This window comes from Podarcis vaucheri (genome assembly GCF_965113315.1).
Source record: "Podarcis vaucheri genome assembly, chromosome: 6".
In the NCBI taxonomy this organism is placed as follows: Eukaryota; Metazoa; Chordata; class Lepidosauria; order Squamata; family Lacertidae; genus Podarcis; species Podarcis vaucheri.
This window is the reverse complement of record NC_138764.1, coordinates 74,327,295-74,349,948: the sequence shown is the minus strand read 5'-3', so window position 1 is coordinate 74,349,948 and position 22,654 is coordinate 74,327,295. Positions and strand designations below refer to the sequence as shown.

Sequence of the window (22,654 nt, the reverse complement as noted above, 5' to 3'; positions counted from 1 at the left end):
GCAGCTCTACAGCACATCTTTTGTTTTTAAAAATGTCATCTCAGGAAACATGTTTCACTATCTAGAGTATTGGTTTATTGAGGCTAGGGTAGTGCTTATTTTGTATAGGAGGCTGTCTCTGGGCCTGGAGCAGAGAAGGGGACAGTGAGATCCTGCACGACTGCAAGATGGGTTAATCTGTACTATGTCCTCTCTAAGACACTTGGGGTCTCTTCAGTCCTTGAGGGGCTGCAGGCGGAGCTTTCCTCAGCACCCCCCTCCTTCATGGCAGCAGCCTTCTCTGCTCGTGCCTGCGATTTGGGGGCACTCACACCCTAGGTAATAGTTCAGCAGAGGAGAGAGAGCTGCCTGTTGAGGCCTCATAACTAAGTCACTCTGGTCGGAGCTGGTGTTGGAACAAGCCCTGCTCCATTTCCACCGTCCAGCCACTTCGCCAGCTGATAACTAAAGAGAAAAACAACTTTTGGTCTTGGGAAGAAGCTGGTGGAAGAACTGCTAATGCTCCCAGCTTAGCTGATTGAGCTTAGCATGGCGTGCCAACTGCTCCCACAGGGGTAGGCGATTCCCGGGGCTTGTCAAAGAAGATGGAAGAAGACATCTCGGTTTTCAGCTTGCCGTCGGAGCCACCGTCGCTGGAGGCAGCTTCCTGACCACACTCGTCGCAGCAGCAGCAGCAGCAGTCCATGAAAGCCTGGCCCAGCGGTTTGCAGAGGCACAGCAGCAGCACCGGAGTCACCGAGCACTTGAAGAACAAGAAGAACTGGTTGACGAGACTTAGCAGGTCCAGGGTCTGCTTGGCCATGTCAGGAGATAGGTAAGCCACAACGATATTGCTGACGTTCTCTGGAATTGTGCAGAGACCATAGATCACTGTCAGGCCGATCACGGTGCAGTTGAGTTGGCTCTCGCACTGCCCGTGCTTACTGCCACGGCAGTCGGTCTTGTCTGGGCTGCTGACTCTTCTAGTGACCAGTTGGCAGCTGACAGTGAAGAGGATGGGCAGGCAGAAGTAGCATCCGAAGTACCACCACATCCTGGCATTCTGGTAAGTAAGGACCAGAGAGTAAATAGATTCTGGCAGGTCCTGGGAAGGCTTCATGGTGCAGTAGTCAGTCACGACGCCAGAGACTGGTGAGGTGTCTTGCGCCAGCTGCCAGAGGAGGATCTCTGGGACGGAAAGAGTCATGGAACCCACCCAGATGACAGCCAGCTTGGCAATGATGGAATGGCAGTGCTCAATGGGTCGCAGCTTGGCTTGCGGACTGGTGGCCGCATGGAATCTGTCAATGCCCAGAGCGCAGAGACTGAAGGTGGTTACGCCCAATGAAGACACCTAGGATCACAAAGAACAGAGACAGACTGTTGTTCAGGGTAAGTGAACTGACCAAAAGGGGCAATTGCTTTAAAGAGAGAAGGGGATGAGCTGCAAAACCAGTTTCTCTATTTCTTTTGAGTGCAAAAAGCCTCTTTCTGAGTACAAGAAATGGGCCTACTGTATAAGGATTGATGCAGACCCCAATTTATACCATGCTATTTTTATATACCATGCTATTTTTATATGCATGCCTTTTGTAAAACCAGGTAAGGTCACCCAAATCCCCAACAGCCTTTTTATACGTTCCCAAGAGCACTGCAGTTGGTTAAGGCCAAAAGTGTGTGAAAAGACATAATGAATTATAGGTGAAAGATGCTTTGGAAAAGGTTACTCCAATGTAGGCCTAAGCAAAGAGAGACAGTAACCTTTGGAAGCCCGAAGGATTGAAAAGAAGCAAATTCAGAGTGCTAAATGAGCCCTATTATCAGAACGACCCCCTTTGCTTTGTAAACTTGAGGCACATATATCAAGGCAGCTGAGGGGATCAGCTCTGATAGAAAGGCTGACAGCCTACTCATACCCACCCCCTTTTCAGCCTAAGATGCTATTGGCTGCCATTCTGCTTTAACACTAGTAGTATAAATTTGTACGGTCAATATCTGGTAAAGCAATCTGGTGGACTCTCCAAAAGCTGTATCTGAAATAAAAATGCTCAAAGGCTCATCTAAGCAGCATTCTCTTATTCATTGTTTCCCCTTACTACCCTTTTTTGGTTCCTTATACCTCAGTGTTTGTATTTTATACCTTTACCATTTTTGCCTATATTTTTATATCAGTTGGTGACAGCATAGGGATGCACAGTAGGAAGTCAGGGGGCTCATTGTGGTTTGTGTATATATATATATATCAGTCAAAATATGCATCTGTGGTATGGCTAGAAACTTTCCTATAGCTGCACTTCTTATTTATAGCTATCCCTCCACAGGAAGCCAGACTTGGGCAGGCTCTGCTCATGGAACAGAATACAGGGGCTACAATGGACTGTATCACATCAGCCTACAGGTGGAGAGATCTCAGTCACAAATGCTGCCCATCTTAATCATTTCATGCAAACAGAAAGCCAGCATGGCAGGCGAAGGGTTGGGACCAGAACTTTTTCTCTATGATGCACTACACTTCTAACTGCAAGGAAATTATTGTGTTGGGGAACACCCAGAAGCGGTACAATCCATTCTACCTCCTTGGGACTCTTATTTTGCTGCACCTTTTCATATATTTACAGATTGCAATTAGCAACTAAAAGCAAGAGCGTCCGGCTTGGGTGGGAGAGACCTCCTTGTGAATCCTTCCCAGGCCACTAGCAAGCTCTTGACAAAATCAGCGCTGGTCATTGAAATCCCCTCCCAACCCTGCTCCCCTTTTGGTTCTTACTACCTAAACGCATCCGCTCTCAGAGGGATAAGCGAGTTCAAATAAGTTTGTTGGTGTCCCCAGCCAGTCCCAGCTAATTTCCGCTGCATTCAGAAGCCCAGGAAAACATCCCCCTCTGCCAAAAGGGAAGAGGGCAAAGCGTGGAGGAGAAAATGCCAAACTCTGGGTGGGTTTGAAAGACAATGAAGAGCATGAATAAATAGCAGCCGGGGCTGCCCTCCCCCTCACGCTGCCCTCTCCATTACAAACACTTTGCTTTCCTTGGGCTCAGGAAACACAACGCCCCATTTGAACAGTTGTCCATAGACTGTGCGAGAGCTCCAGGGCCCTAATTGCAGGCACCCGCTCACTTCTGAGGGGAACAAGGGACATTCATTGAGTGCAGGAAGCATCGGAAATTGGGAAGAAATCCTCAGAAACCCTCCGTCTCCTTTTAAGTGCAGCCAAACCGGTACACAACAGAACGCTTCCAGGCCGCAGCCTGCGCTTATGAGGGCTGCTTCTCACGGTGCTTTTTAAAGACATGAGAATGGGTACCCACAGGTTCCCTCCTAATCTAAAGATACACACACACACACACCCCACACATGATGCTGACAATGCCCCTGTTTCTCTCCAGGAAACTGGTGGGAGACTGGAGCAAGGGTCTGCCTTGAACACTGTAGGCCCAGCCCAAGTGTTTCATTTTGCTTCTCCAAGCAGTTGCTCTGTACGCATGTGATGCTGTGCATCCCCACTCTGCCTTCAATGGGACCATGTGTCACCGGGCCTAAACACGCTGCATAGCCTGCCGGTGAGTTACCGGGCCAAATTCATGGTGTTAGTACTAGAAAACAAATCCTTAAATGGCTTGGAACCCATGTACCTAAAAGAATGCCTCCCCAATAAGGCCCATCTTGGGCCTTACAGTCACAGGTGAAGCCTCATCGCAGATCTCTGCAACTCACCAAACCACAGCGCATTATCTTTTTCTTGACATAGGGTTTTTTTAAAAACTGAAGAATCATTCAAACATGCCACCCTCCATCTGCAGTATGGAGTGGTACTACAGTCCCAGGAAAAACAGTTACAGTGGTACCTCGGGTTAATAACTTAATTCATTCTGGAGGTCTGTCCTTAACCTGAAACTGTTCTTAACCTGAAGCACCACTTTAGATAATGGGGCCTCCTGCTGCTGCCGTGCCGCTGGAGCACAATTTCTGTTCTCATCCTGAAGCAAAGTTCTTAACCCGAGGTAATATTTCTGGGTTAGCGGAGTCTGTAACCTGAAGCGTATGTAACCTGAAGCGTATGTGTCAGAGCTGCTTCCAGATCCTAGCTCACAGAGGATCACGCTAGCCAGCGATCATTTAGTAAAAGTCTTTATTGAGTTACATTTTCCATTCTCAAGCTGCTGCGTGCAACTCTACGTCTAATGGCTAGATCGGCGAAGTCCCGTCTGAGTCTCCGCCCCTTGCGCACCAACTTAATACCCTAGCCCTGCTCCACCTTTTCCGCCTGACTGTTCTCCTCTGGGTCCCTCTGCCCCCCGGGGTCTCTTCCTTCCTGGATTCTTCTGACGCCGACCCCCCGGACTCTCCTGTCTCCTTGCGCCGGGCTTTAGAACCTGGCTCTCTTTCAGGGCTGCCTACTGCGTCACTTCCCTGTGCATTTGAACTTGGCGCGCGCGCCCAACTTTCCACTTTCCGTCTGACCGTTTCTTCGCTCCCCGATGGAGGTGTGGCCACTCCTGACTCATGCCCTCCCCCCTGTTGTGAGCTGCCAGCGCTTGATCCCTGGCTCTCTTCCTTTTCCCTGCTCTCTGGCGGTGACGCTGGTCCCGATTTCCAACTGCTCTCCTCTGAGTCCCCTCTGGCTCTATCTCCCTGGGGTGTCCCCCTAGGCTCCCCCCTTGCCCTGGCCACTGGTGCTCCTTTCTGTGAATCTTCTGATTCACTGGAAAGACTCGGAGATCTCGGGTCGTCGTCATCACTCATCTTTTCCTCTGCCTCCTCCCCCTCGCTCTCTGTTTCCTCCCTTGCCCTTGCCTCTGCTCCTGAACCCCTGACATCCATCCCCCCCTCGAAGCCCCCCGTTCCCCCCTCCCCTCCTTCCGGTGCGGGAGCTGGGTGCTGCTGCGGCAGAGGGACGAACGTCGGATACCGTTCGCTTCCCGTGGTGGGCCTCCATTTGAAGTCTCCCGGTTCTTCCTCCCTGCTCTCGTCGACGACGGTCACCTCCGCGTCCATCTCTGTGCCGCCGTGCTCGAAACCAAGGTCATCCCCGAAAACGTCCATGTCCGTCTCTCCCTCACAGCTTCCTGGCGGCGTTGCTCGTCCGGGACCTTCCAGCCACCTCTTGCGCCACTGCTCCTCTGGTCTATCGTCCCACCAATACGAGGGTTCTGAGGCAGATCCCGAGGGTGACCCCTCCGGGGAACGGGCATCTCGTATCGGGTCCTCTTCCGAGTCGAACCCCCGGAACGTGCTTGCAGAAAGTGTGCGAGTGAAAAGCCAGTCGTCGAAAAGGTCTGCTGGCATTGGTCTATGCGGGAAGAGGGCATGAAACTCGTCCTTGAGCAGAGGTTCATCCAAGGCGTAGCCCGGCACCCAGCTGTTCGCACTGGCCGGGGTGCCCTCCTTGGCGAGAAGGTATTCTACTCCCTCTTCCCCCCACCTGGAGTCCAAAATTTCCGTGACTTCGTTGATGCGCTCCTCCTGTGCCACCCCCGCGTGCCCGGTTCTTTCCCTGAGCGGACTCGGCGCCGTTCCGGGTTCCTGAAACCTGTGCGGTGCCTTGTAGGGAGTGAGCACCGATCTGTGGAACACCGGATGCATTCTGGAACCCTCCGGAAGCGCCAGCCTGAAAGCCACCGGGTTGACCTGCTCTTCGACTTGGTAGGGCCCCAGTTGCTTATGCCCTAGTTTCTTCTTGGCCAACGACCTGGCCGGCACTGCGTGGGCTGCTAACCAGACCCAGTCTCCCACATGGATCTCTTCGCCAACCCTTCTGTGTTTGTCTGCCTGCACCTTGTATGCGTGTTTGGCCAGCTCCAGGTGCCGCCGCAGCTGATCGTGGACCTCCTGCAACTCCGACGCGAACGCATCTGCTGTCTGCGGCTCCCCCTCCACCATTCTTTCCAGTCCCGGGAAGGTTCTGGGGTGCCTCCCGTTGTTGGCGAAGAACGGCGTGACCCCCGTGGACACGTGCTTCGTGTTGTTGTAGGCGAACTCGGCGAGCGGCAGGTAATCCACCCACGTCGCAGGCTGTTGATTCGCATAGCATCTCAGGTACTGCTGCATGATGGCATTGACCCGCTCCGCTTGCCCGTTGGTCTGCGGGTGTCTCGCCGACGCCAGGTTGATCTTGACGTTTAGGAAGCCCATCAGCTTCTGCCAGAAATTCGAGATGAACTGCCGCCCGCGGTCGGACAGAATAGACCGTGGCAGACCGTGAACCTTGAACACGTGGTCTATGAACAGTTTGGCGGTTTGTTCCGCCGTGGCCACCTTCGCACACGGGATGAAATGTGCCATCTTGGAGAACAAGTCCACCACCACCAGCACGGCCGTCTTGCCCCTCGAGCTGGGCAGATCCGTGACGAAGTCCAGGGCGACTCTCTCCCATGGTTCGACCGGAGTTTGCAGCGGTTCCAACAGTCCGGCCGGTGGTCTGTGCACTGGTTTGGCCCTCTGGCAGGTGTCGCACCTCGCCACGTAGTCCGCGACCTCCCCTCTCATTCCGGGCCACCAGAAATCCCTGGCGACTAATTCCACCGTCTTCTCCTTGCCAAAGTGCCCGGCAGTGGGCGCGTCGTGCAGCTGATGCAGTACCTTGGCGCGAAGTTCGTCTCCCGGCACGTAGATGGCCCCTTTACGGATGAGCAATCCATCTCTCAGCTGGAACCCGTCGGTCGCTGCCGTGCCCCTTTGCATCTCTGCCATCTTTGCTTGCGCGAAGGAGTCATTCTGCAACGCTCGTCACACCGCCTCCAGGTCCACTGTCGCCGCAGCGCACGCCCACACTGTTGGTGCGAAGATGTGCATGGCGGCCGCTGGCGTGGCGTCCTCCAGATACTGTGGCTTACGGGAGAGCGCGTCCGCCATGATGTTGGTGTCCCCCGGGACATACTCTATTCGGAAGTCGAAGTTCGCAAAGAACTCAGCCCAACGTATCTGCCTCTGGTTCAGGAACTGTGCCGTGCGCCAGTGCTCCAGATTCTTGTGGTCCGTGCAGACCTGCACCGTGTGCTTGGCGCCGATCAGGAAGTGCCTCCACGCTTTGAATGCTGCATGAATGGCCAGCAACTCCCTGTCCCAGATGGTGTAGTTCTGTTCGGACTTGCTGAGCTTCCTGGAGTAAAACGCCCCCGGCCGCCAAACCCCCTGCGGGTCTCTCTGCAGCAGGACTGCTCCCACGGCTCTGTCCGAGGCGTCTGTCTCGACCCTCATCGGCCTGCTGGGGTCGACATGCAGCAGCTGCTCTTCCGACGCGAAGAGACGTTTGAGTGCCTGAAAGGACCGCTCCGCCTGCTCCGTCCAGATGAACTTCTTTTTCTTGGAGCTAAGCGTGTCCGTGATGGCCGCTGTCTGCATAGCGAAGCCTTTGATGAACTTGCGATAGAAATTCGCGAAGCCGACAAATCGTTGGACCTCCTTCCGGTTGCGCAGGCTTTTCCAATCCAACACCGCTCGAACCTTGGCGCTGTCCATGGCGAGCCCCTTGTCAGACAACTTGTAGCCCAGAAAATCCACCTCCGTCACGTCGAACTGGCACTTCTCCAGCTTGGCGTAGAGCCTATGCTGCTGCAGCCTGGTCAGCACTTCCTTGACGTGTCTGTCATGGTCCTGCTGCGATTCCGAAAAGATCAGGATGTCATCTAAGAAACAGACGCACGTCTTGTAGAGTAGCCCCGCCAACACGTGATGCATGAACGCTTGAAAAACGTGGGAGCCATTTTGCAATCCAAAAGGCATAACTCTATACTCGTAGGTGCCCAGTGGCGTGAACATGGCTGTCTTCCACTCATCTCCCTCCCGCATGCGAATGAGGTTGTACGCCCCCCGCAGGTCTAACTTGGTGAACACTCTGCCCTTCCATACCTTTGCGAGGAGGTCGTCGATTCGGGGCATGGGGAAGTCCGATGGCTTGGTCACACTGTTTAAGATGCGATAGTCCACGACCAGCCTTTTTTGGGGCGTGTCCCGCTTCTTAACAAAGAATACAGGACTGCCCCCCGCTGCCTTGGACTCCCGGATGAAACCGCGCTCCAAATTATGATCTATGAACTCTTTGAGTTCCTGCAGTTCGTCCTCAGACATGGAATACAGCTTCCCTTTAGGCAGCGCCGCCCCCGGCAGCAGGTCAATTTTGCAGTCATATGGTCTGTGGGGGGGTAGCCTGTCTGCCTCCTTCTCGCAGAAAACCTCCAAAAATTCTGCGTACTTGTGGGGAATCGCTTGCAGCGTGCCTAGCAGCAGCTGTGACTCCTCTTGCTCCCCTTCCTGCCGGGGCATGATGCAGTGTTCAGCACAAAAGGAAGAGCCGAAGGTCAGCTGCCTCTGGTACCAAGCCAGCGTCGGGCTGTGCTTGTCCAGCCAACTCATGCCCAATACAATAGGCGTGTCCGACAGTTGAGTGACGTTGAAGCTGATGATTTCCCTGTGATTTCCAAGCCGCAGCACCATAGGTGGCGTCTGCTTCACCACTTGCCCCCCTAGCAGCTCCCTGCCATCCACCGTGACAACCTGCAGGGGCAGCGTGGCAGGCAGCAACTGTATAGCGTGCCGGTCGACAAAGTCCTGCCCTATGAAGTCTGCATTGCTTCCCGAGTCGACGGTGATTGGCACGTCCATGGTGATTCCATTGGGTAGCTGGAGCGATGCGGTGAGCCTCACTACTGGCTTGGGCGGGAGGGGGTCCATGGGCGGTAAAATCCCTGGGGACTGCTTCACTGACACGTCTGGCTGGGCCCCAGTGCCTCTTCCTCCAGCCAGACATCGTCGTTTCCCTGCTGTGGTTCTCCTTGCTGCGTTGCTGCAGTCACCATTGCTGAGGCTGCAGTGTGCTTGTGGAGCCTCCGGGGACACTCTTTCGCCATATGCCCTGGATCCTCGCAGATATAACACTTCCTGTTCCCTCTAGGAGGCTTCGCTTTCACTGCTGCCGGTGCTAGGGCTCTGGCTGCTGACTGAGCCCTTGCACTCCCAACCTCCATCGGTTCCACCCCTCCCCCTGTTGGAGGCGTGGATTGCGCCACGCGCTGCTTCTCTGGGAAGGAAGGAGGAGCCCCTGGCTGGTTCGCGCCCGCTGCGCCCTTCGTCCCTGCTCCACGGACGTTCTTCCAGCCGCACCCCCACCGCCAGCGCCCTCTGAACGATCTCCTGCGTGGTCCGGGGTCTCTCCCCCCTCGCAATTTCATCTTTAACCGAGCTGTGCAATCCCTCCCAAAACAGGTCTCTTACCGGAGCCGAATCTCTGTCCCATTCCAGGGCACTGACCAAGGCGAAAAAGCGTGCATGATACTGCCTTACGCTGGCCCTCCCTTGTTTCAATCCATGTATCTGCTGCCGAGCAAGATCCACGTCAATACTTGATAAGAAACATCCATCCATCGCTTTAATAAAGGCATCCGCATTTTGGAGCGCCGGATCCCCATCCCTCCACAAATTGCGCAGCCATGCTTTGGCATCTCCATGCAAATGAGACATGATGAATCCCACTTTTTCTTGCTCATCTCTAAAGTCTCTTTTCAGCAGTTGCAGTGCACACATTACATCTGCTCTAAAGTTGGGGTACTGTTGCAGATTCCCATCGAAGTGAGAGACCAGACCGCCTGTTCGTCTCGCCAACCCAATTCCCTCCTGTTTGGGTGTCAGTTGCCCTTGCTTAGTAAGCATGTCCAACCTGATCTGGAGATCCCTGCAGGCGGCAGCTGCCTCCTCCTCTCTCTTCCTGGATGCGAGAGCCTCGGCATTCAGTTGTGACACTGCTTCTCTGAGTTCCGCTATCTGCTGCTCAGCCGTCATGTCGTCTGCCGTTCGTGAGCTCGCTAGTAGGCACCTGCTTCTCTCCTCTCCTCGAGGCTGTAGATGCCCACAATTAATGAGACGGGACTTACTGTCAGAGCTGCTTCCAGATCCTAGCTCACAGAGGATCACGCTAGCCAGCGATCATTTAGTAAAAGTCTTTATTGAGTTACATTTTCCATTCTCAAGCTGCTGCGTGCAACTCTACGTCTAATGGCTAGATCGGCGAAGTCCCGTCTGAGTCTCCGCCCCTTGCGCACCAACTTAATACCCTAGCCCTGCTCCACCTTTTCCGCCTGACTGTTCTCCTCTGGGTCCCTCTGCCCCCCGGGGTCTCTTCCTTCCTGGATTCTTCTGACGCCGACCCCCCGGACTCTCCTGTCTCCTTGCGCCGGGCTTTAGAACCTGGCTCTCTTTCAGGGCTGCCTACTGCGTCACTTCCCTGTGCATTTGAACTTGGCGCGCGCGCCCAACTTTCCACTTTCCGTCTGACCGTTTCTTCGCTCCCCGATGGAGGTGTGGCCACTCCTGACTCATGCCCTCCCCCCTGTTGTGAGCTGCCAGCGCTTGATCCCTGGCTCTCTTCCTTTTCCCTGCTCTCTGGCGGTGACGCTGGTCCCGATTTCCAACTGCTCTCCTCTGAGTCCCCTCTGGCTCTATCTCCCTGGGGTGTCCCCCTAGGCTCCCCCCTTGCCCTGGCCACTGGTGCTCCTTTCTGTGAATCTTCTGATTCACTAGAAAGACTCGGAGATCTCGGGTCGTCGTCATCACTCATCTTTTCCTCTGCCTCCTCCCCCTCGCTCTCTGTTTCCTCCCTTGCCCTTGCCTCTGCTCCTGAACCCCTGACAGTATGTAACCCGAGGTACTACTGTATAAGCAAAGCCTTAAAAGGGCTTTTAAGGTAGAAAACTTGGGAGGGGAGGAGTAGCTTGCATGGGGAGTTTTGGGAGAAAGTGGAAGGTGAAGGATGGGTTCAGCATCGTCTTTCCTGCCACAACTCTTCTGCTCTCTGAGATGCTTTGAGGTAGAGAAGAGGCAGCCAGACAAATGCTAGCTGCCATGTGCTTGACATTTGTTCTGAAAGGGAAACTCAAAGGCACACGTTAACTTTTGCAAAAGCTGAGCTGCTGGGTTAAACCAGAATGTCTTCCAAAGGCACAGCTGCTCTGCAAGTTTTATTAAAAGGCAATTTGCAAACTACTTAAGACTGACAAACGGAGCGGAATAAGGAATATGTACTATGCTGCTTTCATAGTCAGCAGTTTCAAGCATGTTAGCATTGTAGCATTTAACAGGATTTTTTCCCCTGAATGACTGCAGATACTAAGATTCCTGTCCTGGTTTCAGTTGCTTTCCTTTCAGAGTGGCACTGGGTATGCAGCTTCTAGGATGGAGGGTAGTAAATGTCTGCAAGCACCGTCAGCCTGTTTTGGACTTTCAGATGTTGGCAAGTATTTCTCCAGAGCAAGCAGAAGCGGCCTCTGACAGTGTTGGGATGTGTGGACTGCATGAATAAGTCCTTGACCCGTGACTGCATTTCCCTATTTTCCTACAGCAGGCCCTTACTGCCTGTGATCCTGCCAAACAATACCAAGGCTGCATTGTCTTCCCTGCCTCACCCATGCATGGAGCTGTTCCCATAGCGAAGCACTGAATCATTCACAGATGTTCCGCCACCTGCATCGCTCTCATCTTGCTTCGAGTTAGGAACCGACCAGAGAAGCTACAGAGTAAGCAGCCTGCGTGGCACGTTCTCTCGCAAGGAAGGACAGGAGAGAAGAAGGAACTTGTATATATTATATAAAAACTAACCTACATGCCAAGGGTCAAGTCTGAATATCATCGTCATCATTTTTTTATTTATTCATTTGGTTTATATCCCGTCCTTACTCCAGAAGGAGCCCAGGGTGGTAGACACAGCAATGTTAAAACATTATTTTTGGGGGTGGGGTGGGGACTAAATAGTTCAGAACATTCCAAAAGCAATTTTAAAACATTTTCTCAGCCAGTGATCTCAGGGTTGCCAGAAACATTGTATTTCAGCTACCAAATGCCTTGGTAAACAGAAACGTGTCTGAATTTATCCTGAAAAGTCAATAATGCAGGACAAGAGACAGGTTCACTTCTCTAGGGAAGATGGTTCCACAAATGGGGAACCACTACTGTAAAGACCCCGTTATGGGTCAATGCGAACTGGACAGCCTCCAGCGGCAGCATCACCAGCAAGTCCTCACCTGCTGATCATAAAGACCAAGATGACTGGTATTGGGGAAGGCACTCTTTTAGGTACTTGGGTCCCATGCTAATACTAACCCCTTGAATTGGCCCAATAGCTCATTGGCAGATGGTGTAGCACTTTCAGGACCACTGACGCATGGTCCCATTGGTCTCCCCCACTTACCAGCCTAGCCCCACATCATTCAGAAAGTAAACAATTGGGTTGTAAGAAATCGCAAAGACTTTAATCTGCACAAAATTTCATTTCCGTTCCAGTTGGAATTTAAACATGCATCACCCAGTTCCAGGTTCCAACACTTTGCTTATTGCATAACTCTAAGGTAAAGGTAAAGATACCCCTGACCGTCCAGTTATGGATGACTCTGGGGTTGCGTGCTCATCTCGCTCTATAGGCCGAGGGAGCTGGCGTTTGTCCTTTCAATAAATCACCTGTCTTCTCAGTCCTAGGCATAAGCTACTGGGATATTCCCTGGTACAAACCCTGTTGAAATGATTAAGATGTGTGCAAGAGCACTACCATAAACCTGGGCAGTTCCAATTCATTGCAAATGAGAACACTCCAACTTCAGTCGGAGCTATTTGAGAAGAAAGGTGCCTACGTTCTATGGAGCTTTCCTATGTGCTTTGCCCTATATGAGACAAAGCCAGCCACACAAATTCGCTGGGCCAATTGTGGGTCGAATGAACTCTAATGCAGCCTGGCCATGAGCTGACACAATGGTCTTGATGGTTCTGTTGTAAGAAAAGCCCTGCTGGATCAGACCAAAGGCTGATCCAGTCCAACGTCCTGCTTCCCACAGGGGCCAACCAGATGCCTATGGGAAGCTGACATGCAGGTCGTGAACACAATAGCATTCTTATTTCCCACTGTTATTCCCCAGCAACTGGCATTCAGAGGCATTTTGCCTTTGATCTTGGAGGTAGCATATAGCCATCACGGCTAGCAGTCATTGATCACTTGTTTTCCTGGGGGTGAGGGTTGGGCCTCAGGGAAATGTAATTTGATGGGGAGACTAGGGATCAGTAAGAGAATTCTTAGCACCTTCACCAAATTTAGCAGCCAAACTAGGCATGACTTTAACCATGTTTCTGCATCCTGCATTTGGGACCAGCAACGTCTCTTCATTTACAAAAAGCAGCTTCAAAGCCCCATATCCTGATCCGGAAAGCGAGATTTTTAAAATTGGAAAATCATTTTCCTTGCACTGTCTTCCCATTGGAAATTGAGTTTTACACCAGCTGCTATTTGCCTTGATTTTTAAAATTCTACATAATATTTGAAAATTGGGGCAAAAAGAAAGATGTAGCCAATCCCAAGCATGTAATTAATGTCTAGTTTGGCCCCATAATCCCCAATGTTCTTTGGGAGAAGCCATTATGGTCAAACCAGAATGAAGCTGGCATGAGCTAGTAGTTTAGATCCTGATCGTTGGTTGGCTCTAACTCACATCCGTTTTATGCCAGTTCAAACATAATGGTTTCTCCCAAAGAATCCTGGACAATCAGACAACTGCTCCACCACATGGCCATGTTAATTTATTTTCCCACATCTGACTGGAGATAAAGGATTGTGTGAATCTGGCCTCACACCAGGATGCTTTCCTTGGATAGGAACCCTCTGAAGCCCAAGTGCCTTGGGGCAGAAGATGGAACGATATTATAATGGCAGAATCACATGGCAAATGTACAGGTCCACCATGTCTTTGCCATCCTTCCACCTGACAGCCTAGTTTTCATGTCTTTAAGTGCAGAGTGAGTTTCACAGAGATCCGCCATACTGAGCATTTGTCAACCATCTTCATTGACAGCGGTTGATTATTCAGACTTGTCTTTTAGGCACACTCTGGCAAGGCATGGAAGGGGACAGGGAACTATGCACAAATGTTGTGTGTACAGTGCAATCTTACCCATGTTTACTCAAAAGTAAGCCTCCCTGTTTTCAAAGGTGCAACGTTTTGAGCACTCACAGGAGTGCAGGATCTGCCCTCACCCCACTGCCTTAGAAACCAATGCAGTTGAAAATAAAATGTATTTTGGATATGCCGAAACACTAAACAAATACATTATCAGGACTGATGCAGTTGCCTGCACACAGGGATGCTTGAGGTTCATGTGCAAAAGCAAATATATTGATAGCATGAGCAGATGAAAAAGAGGTCAGAATTATTGCGCCTTCAACAGTTGTGTAGAAGAGGGATTTGTCACTTGGTTGCTCTTCCTTCTTCTGCTAGTTATTTCAAAAGAGGATCCACATGCCCATAATGGTAAGTACAGGCTCTCCTCAAATACTAGCTGAATCCCTGGTTCAGTTCCTTCCTTTGCCACAGATTTCCCCTGGGACCTGAAGTGAGGTACTTAGCCTTTGTGTACGTCAGACTAACTGTCCAGTCTATAAAAAAAGATAAGGTTATCCCCAGGTGCGAAAGCTTAAGACACACCAGAAGTATTATCAACATGCGCCATCACATGCACAAGCGTACACAACCCAAGTAGAGGGGAACTTCTATGCAGTTTAGAAATGTGGCACACTTCTAATGGGCTTCCTGCCACTGTGAGAATAGGATGTTGAACTAGATGGACCATTGGCCTGATCCAGGCGGTTATTCTTACGTTCTTATGACACTGCTGCATATATCTCTAAGTGATAAGTACCTGGATGAAGTTAGGGCTGCAACTACTGTCTCTTTCTGTTCTTTTAAAAGCAGGCACAACAGGTAGAAATTCAACAGGTAGAGCCTTTCCCAGCATGATGTAGTATCCCTGTCACATGATTGTTAAAGGCAGTGGTACCCTAAAGAGGAATGCATTGTCCCCAATGGGAGAGATTTTTTCCAAGAATGGCCACTTCAGCTCTGCCTTCTCTGTGCTTGTCTTACAAGAAACCTGCTCTGAACCTTTAAAAGTTGTGAATAAAACTTTGCAATGGTATGAATACAGCTCTTTGAATTGGCTTAGATTGTTATAGCAGCCTGAAGCCCTGCTGGTTAATGGAGTCAGTGCAACTGCTTGATATGTTTATTATTTTTAATTGGGGCATTATCTTCCTGAGGGGACTTTAAAGTATTTGCATTTATAACCTTGCTCCGTAAATTAGCTGTATTTCCATCCTATATTGTTTTCTTCTAGGCAAATAATGCACAACTTCCCCATGTTTGTTCTGTAGCTCAGAGTACCTGGAGTCAATGAAGCAACGAATCACTATGCAAGGAGTTCCCAAACTGTGCTCCACGGACTACCAGTGGTCGGCTAGCTTCATTCAGGTGGTCCATGGCATGCCCATGTTAAATAGCCATACTGATTTTTAATTGCATTGCTATTGCTTCTATGGAATTCAAAGTGTAATACAATGAAATAACTATAAGAAATAAAAGAAGCAATAAAATACAAATAGAAACCAGAGAGCATCTAGCACAGTGGCAATTGCTATAAGAGGCAGAAAAACCATGAAGTGGTCCACCAAGACCCTCAGCAGTTTTCAAATGGCCTAAGCACAGTTCAGATGAATGCCCATGGTAATCAGGCTTTAAAAATACCATCTGTGGCAATACTTTCCTCATCCAACAAGCATACTTATCTCCATTTTCTGAAAGGCATCTCAGTGATCTGGGGCACACCTGTTGCCTGGTTGGGAAGAAGGCTGGTGTAGCCTCCAGCCAAGGCATGGGCAACCTCAGCCCTCCCGATGTTTTGGGACTACAACTCCCATGATCCCTAGCTAACAGGACCAGTGGTCAGGGATGATGGGAATTGTAGTCCCAAAACATCGGGAGGGCTGAGGTTGCCTATGCCTGCTCCAGCCTTTCATATGAGGTTAGAATATATAGCATAGAAGGCACTGAGTTACATTGGAGAGGGGTATGTCCAAGCTTGCAATATATAGCCGGGCACATGCTCAAACATTACCCCCCAAAGAGGACACACAAAATTGCTGATGAGAAACCAGGGAGGACCGCAATGGAATCTCTTACCTCCATGAAAGGCACCACGCGGCAGGAGATGCTCCCCAGCAGCCTCTTCTTGGTGATCTCATTGAAGATAACCACTGGCAGGCAGAAGAAGAGGATGAGGAAGTCCCAGAAGGCAAGGCTGGCCAAGATGGAGTTCCAGGCACTTTTCATGTAGTAGTTGTGCCAGACGATGCACATCACGGAGAGGTTCCCAATGATGCCCACGGCAAAGACAATGAGGGACAGGAACATGACAGCGTAGGCGCTGTAAGAGCTCTCGGTCACTGGGTACAGAGGGTTTTGGATCTGAGGGCGCTTCCCAGATGCCACAGTCGTATTGTCCTGGAGTTCTGTGGCCCCGTGGACCGCCGGACTCCGCTGGCGCTGCTCAGAGGGATACGTGCTGGACGGCACCAGGGCCTTGGTGGGCCGTAAGCTGCCAGGGAGCACGGGCCGAGGAAACTCCACTTTTACTCCTGGAACGTACTGCTGAACTGGCTTGGGCTCTTCATCTTCGGTTCCCCGGCGAGTCCTTCTCCACCTCAGTTGCTCTTCCGACAGCTGCCACCCCCTCTGATTGCCAAGGGATCCTGGCCATCTCAGCCTGCCCGGTCTTCCAGGCATCTCCAGCAGCGCCTCTGGAGAGACAAAGTGCCTTGTTAAATGACCCTCTCCAGCCCTCTGCTCCCTCCTGGAGGATATAGAAGGCTCTTGAAGAAGCGGGGCAGCACCTTCCTTCCCCCTGGTCTCCAGAGGCTGCAGGAAAGGAAGCAAAAGCATCATTGTCCAAGGCAAAGGCATCCTTCCTTCTGCACAGATGGGGAGGACGATGCACACAGAAGGCAACTTACAAAAAGAGCCAGCAGAGATGGCACAGCAAACTAGGAGAAAATGAGGGAGGAAATTCCCACGCTTTGACTCGAGGTATTAAGAGGGCAGGGAGCAGGAGGAGGCGACCCTGGTGCTTCAGCGTGGATTGAGCCAAGACGGAGAAAGTCTTCAGTCTGCCTCGACCAGCCTCACTGCCGTTCTGCATTCCCTCAGATCTTGGGCCAGAATAAAAACCGTTTCCCCCAGTAATTCGCTCCAATCATCCTTTATTGAACCGTAGGCCCCCTGGTGGCCAAACCACAATGGCTAAAGGCTGCTGTGAAAAGAGCCCAGCATTGCTTGAGGCGGCGAGAGGAGAATAGCAGAAAGAAACCACCTGCCTCAGTAAGAGACCTTGGAGGGTTTGTGTGGTAGAGAGGCTTGTGGGAAGCAAGGGTGATTTACATCAGAAATAAGAAACCTCTTGCTGAGTGAATCCCCTTGAGCCAAACTAGAAAGGTCACAGTACAATTCAGAGGGCTATGTATTCATTAGTATATGTGAAAAGAGGATTCTGTTGGCACTTGAAAAAGGTGGCAGAGCAGCTTTTAAGCTGACTGTGGGGAGGGAGGGAAGCCGACAAGAGCTGGGGAGGCTCCAATTCAGAATGACTCCTCTGCGTTGAAGATGAAAAAACTGGTGAAATATTAAATGGGGAAAGCATAGAACTAGGCATTGTGAGTACAGGGCACAGGAAAGCAATTCAGAAAGGCTAAAGCAACACAAGTCAAAAGGCAAGAGCAAGACACTTGAAGAGACAGACAGCATACAAGTGTTTATAAGCGAATGCTAGAAGCCTCTGAGCCAAGATGGGTGAACTAGGCTGCTTGGTCTTCGAGGATGGCATTGATATATAGTGGGCATAATGGAAACCTGGTGGAATGCAGAGAACCAGTGAGACATGGTTTTCTTCAGATATAAATTATACAGGAAGGACGTACTATAGATGGCGTTGTGTGTGTGTCAAAGGGCATTCAGTCCAGCAAACCAGAAAACTTCAAGGGTGAAGATTCCTTCACAAATCATGGCGGATGGCGATACCGGGCCCTTAGAGTAATTTAGAGCTGGGGATGCGCTGATGTCCTCCTGATCATAATGCTCAGGGAGATCTTGAGATGAGGGGTGTTATGTACTAAGCTTGGATCCTAGAACAGTAAGTAGGTAGGAGCCTAGAATGCAACAACTGATTGGTTTGCAGGAGAAGACCAATGAGGCTCCAGGAGGAAGTTAATCAGCCAATCAGATGGGACTCATTGTGTAAATCAGTGTTTCCCAACCGGTGTTCCGCGGCACACGAGTGTGCCGTGAGACGTTGCCTCGTGTGCCGCGAGATGCCTGGAGGGAGGCGGGCGAGTCGGGCGGCGAGAGGTGGGGCGGCGGCGGCGAGGAGAGGCCGCGCCTCCTGCTGCTGCCTGGCACTCCTCCTCGCAGCCGGCAGCGCTGCCTGGGCGCCTCCGCGCGACTCTGCCTCGCTGGGTTTGGTCTCCCAGCAGAGACGGGTCACACGCGCACCTCCCTCCCTCCCTCAGCCTGCGCGGAGGGAGAGCCAGAGAGAGGCATCGCTCCTGCGCGGCGGGAGAGGGAGCAGCCGGAGCGATGCCCCAAACGAAGGCATGGGACCGGAGGGGAAATCCTCTCCGAGGAGGATTGAGCGCAGCTGAGAGAAGCCTTTCGAGGAGCTGCCGTGTCCCCTGGAAACCCCCTTCCCAGCTCTGCCTGCCTGCCTGCCCAAAGCTTGGAGGTTCCCCGGCAAGGGGGAGGGAAAAAACTTTCACTTTTCTGCGTCCCTCCCGGCGTGACGCTGCGCGCTGACGTCACGGGGCGGGGCTTTAATGGTGGTGTGCCGCGAGATTTTTTTTCAGTAAACAGGTGTGCCGTTGCCCAAAAACGTTTGGGAAACACTGGTGTAAATAATGTATATAAAGGCCTGAGGTTTGGGGGGGGGATACAATCACTGTTTTGCAAGCTGCAATAAAGAGCATGAACTCACTGCAGGACTCCGAGTATATTTGAAGGAATGAAATCAAGCAAGCACCCCAAAGAGAAAATGTCATGGTAATGGGTGACTTTAACTACATTGGCGTAGACTGCCTACCTACGAGTTCCAGTCACGGCAAAGAGATAAAATTCCTAGATACAGTACTGTAAATGCCTGGTCATAGACCCAACCAGAGGGGAGTCAACTCGGAACGTAACCTTGAGTGGTGCCCCCAATTGACTCAACACTTACATCTCACACCAGGTACAGAGCACCATTCAAGGTTACGTTCTGGGTTGACTCCCCTCTGGTTGGATCTCTGACCAGCACTGACTTCCCCCAAATAATTCTTAGAGCTATAGTTTGTTAAGGGTACGGGGAATTGTAGGCCTGCAGGAGAAAAATACAGTTCTCGGGATTCTTTGGGTGAAGTCATTTCCTTCAAATGTCCATTGAACACACTTTAAATGTATGCCAGGCATGTCCAACAAGTAGATCACGATCTACTGGTAGATCGCGGGGTGTTCCAGGTAGATCCTGGTCGATCTCTGGTCCCTCAGGGATGTCCTTCCCCCCAAATTAAAAAATAGAATAAAAAAACTCAACAACTACTGCATCCTAAAAAAAAAAAAAAGCTCAACCACTCTGGTTTCCTAAGAAAAGTTGAACAACTTTGGTTTCCTAAAAAAGCTCTGCAACTTTTGCTTCCTAGTAAAAAAGTGGGCCATCAGATTAAGTTCCACTATCGGACTGTGAACTCAAGGCCCTAAGCTGTGTTTTATATAATCGACTTTTGATTATGTTCTGTGTATAATGCTCATTCAGTCTCATTCATTCATTGGCTCCCTAAAAAACAGCTCAACAACTTTGATCCATCCAACGACAATGGGTAGCTCACGACCAGTTATTTTATACTGTGAGTAGATCGCAGTCTCTTGGGAGTTGGACATCCCTGATGTATGCTAAGGATCTGCCCAAGCTGTAGGGATCTGCTGCTTTATTATCTCAAGGCTGAGCAAAGCCCCCAAATCCAAGCTTAGACAAAATAAGCGTTTGGGCATTTGATTTCACCAGTCTGACATTTTGCCCTGTGTTTTCCAAATCCAGAGAGTCTTGTAAAAAAACACACCAGAGTGCCTCAAATGGTTTTACCTGTTCTTAAAACACAATAGTAATAGTGTAGCACAGAGTCAGAGAGTCACAACTTATGTGCCCCGATCTAACCAAACCAAGGCAATACAGTGTTGCCTTGGTTCTCAAACACCTTGGTACTCAAACGCCTTGGTTCCCAAATGCCGGAAACCCGGAAGTAAGTGTTTCGGCTTTCGGACATTTTTCAAAAGCCGAACATCCGATGTGGCTGTTGGCTATTGTTTCCAGGGGGCCTGCACCAATCAGAAGCCGCGCCTTGGTTTTTGAACATTTTGGAAGTCAAACGGACTTCCGGAATGGATTGAGAACCAAGGTACCACTATATTTGGCACTTTTGTTTTTACTATTTATTTTGTGGTTTTGAGGCTTTTTCGGTTTATTTGTTTTTGTGACTGTGTGGAACCCAGTTCAGCTACTGATTGATTGATTGTGCGACTGCAGAAATGGATAAAAGCCCCCCCCCCCCATCAAAACAATGGTGCAGGTAAGAATTTTTTTTTATCATCTACAATATTGTCTTATTTATTTTATAGTACAGTACATTGATTATTGCTTTCATTTTATAGATAAATGGTCTCATTAGATAGTAAAATTCATGTTGAATTCTATTGTGGGGGTTGTTTTAAAGTTCTGGAACAGATTAATCCATTTTGCATTATTTTCTATGGGAAAGCTTGCCTTGGTTTTGGAACGCTTTAGTTTTGGAATGGACTTCCGGAACAGATTAAGTTTAAGAACAAAGGTACCACTGTACAGGAACAGGAGTCACGGTGGAAGTGAAGACCTTCCAGTCTGTCTCAATAAGGCTGCTCATTAACTTTTTAGACTGAGAAAGGGAGCATGTTAACAGCACTCATAACAATGTTATCTCGTGTATTTTAATAGTTTTATTACCATAAATCTACTTTCCTGGAAATTAACCATGCAGCCGATAAATGTTAATGAACTTCATTTCATAACGTCAATATGCCAGTAACAGGCATTTTATGCACCCATCATTCCCCTGCCCTTCAGAAAAGCCCAGGGCTGGGTGATGTTCAAAGATCACAGCTCTGTAGATGTTAAGACAACAGAATGTCCCAGTGCCTTGTGCCCCTAAATACCCTTTGGAATGAGTTACTAGCCTCTGCTGGAAATCAGCAGAAAGCAAGAAGTCCAAGGGGAGACAGACAGTCTCAGTACCCAACAGCCGACCTGTCTTGAAGTCTGACATTGATGGACACACACAAAAAATGCTGGCTGATAAACAAAAGGAAAATGAAATTATGCTGTTGTAAACAGTATCTATTTCATAAAGGGGTTGCATTAAAAATGCATTTCTCTAAAGTGAAATGAAAGCTCAGACATGATTTAAGTGATTGGTCATTTACAGTCATACCTCGGGTTAAATACGCTTCGAGTTGAGCACGTTCGAGTTGCGCTCCGTGGCAACCCAGAAGTAACGGAGCGCATTACTTCCGGGTTTCGCCGCTTGCGCATGCGCAGACGCTCAAAATGATGTCGCACGCATGCGCATAAGCGGTGAAACGCGACGCATGCGTGCTCAGACATGCCATCGCTAGATACGTTTACCTCTAGATGCGAACGGGACTCCAGAACGGATCCCATTCGTATCTAGAGGTACCACTGTACTAAACAGCCATTTGCTCATGAGTTCTCAAAGCAATGCTACAGTAAAACATGTGATATGATTAGTCTAAGGTTTTGGAATGGACTTCTGGAACAGGTTAAGTTTGAGAACCAAACGGAAAACTAGGCGGAGGTTTTGCTTTAAGCTCTGTAAGCAACCCAAGTCATAACATATCTCCCATTCCTGTGCTTGCCATAAAAAAATCAGGAAGGGCCTTTATGCACACACACAAAGACACGTATGCACACACAAATCCAAATGGCTTTGTTCCGTTTGTTGATTGAAACTATGGAATAGATAAATGCAGACATCATAATAAACATATCATGAAATTTTGGCTTAACTCTTAAGCTTTTGTTATAAAACTCACTGGGCCATTTAATCATTAAAATAAACCTTCAGAAGAAACAAGCAGCAAAAATGTTAGGCGGTGTAATCCAGACTGTTTATGAAAATGAGATCTGTAGTTTTTCAGACACTGTCCCTTCTTGATTGTGGCAATGACAGCCATATAATATATTTATTTCCCTAAATTTCTATATACCTCCTTTCTTCTTTCATGGAACCCAAGGACATATACATGCTGCTCCCAAGGTTCATCCACCCATATACTGACCAGACCCAGACCTGTTTTGCTTCAGCAAAGGTGCCGCCTCTTGTGCCTTGGGACAGAACAGACTGTACCCTGGGACAGGAACAGATATAGGACGACCTCTGCCGTTGCTCAATTTTCAGATGATTAAAAACCTTGATATTCTCTCAGCCAAAGCCACAAACACACCCTACTCTAAGCAAACGCCAGAGATGGAAACGAAAGCTTTAATGCAGACGAATGATACAAAGTCATGCGGATTAGAAAAAAAGAAATCTTTGGAATGTCAGTAATGCTGAGTTTAGATGTTACTTTGCCCTGGCATTCCACCTGAGTGAGGCGGAAGCAGGCCTTGATCTCTTTCCTGTTGTCCTTATCGCAGGCGGAGGTTCGTGGATGAACCAATTGTCCCATCTTTATTTTAGCACAGGGTGTCCCACTTCACTCACTGCTGTCCACCTGCATGGATGAGCCAGAGGCCCACTCCTTATGTC

General features: G+C 49.9%; 1 protein-coding gene across 1 annotated transcript; it reads right to left on the bottom strand.

Annotated features, from left to right (window-relative positions):
* Nucleotides 1-52: 52 nt before the first annotated feature.
* GPR37L1 (G protein-coupled receptor 37 like 1) lies at nucleotides 53-17,142 on the bottom strand. The gene is made up of 2 exons (XM_082227422.1): nucleotides 15,960-17,142; nucleotides 53-1,333 (listed from the first exon to the last, which is right to left on the bottom strand). Exons 1-2 carry the CDS (start codon nucleotides 16,737-16,739, stop codon nucleotides 524-526), a joined length of 1,590 nt encoding a protein of 529 aa, XP_082083548.1. The 5' UTR covers nucleotides 16,740-17,142; the 3' UTR covers nucleotides 53-523.
* Between the last annotated feature and the right edge of the window lie 5,512 nt (nucleotides 17,143-22,654).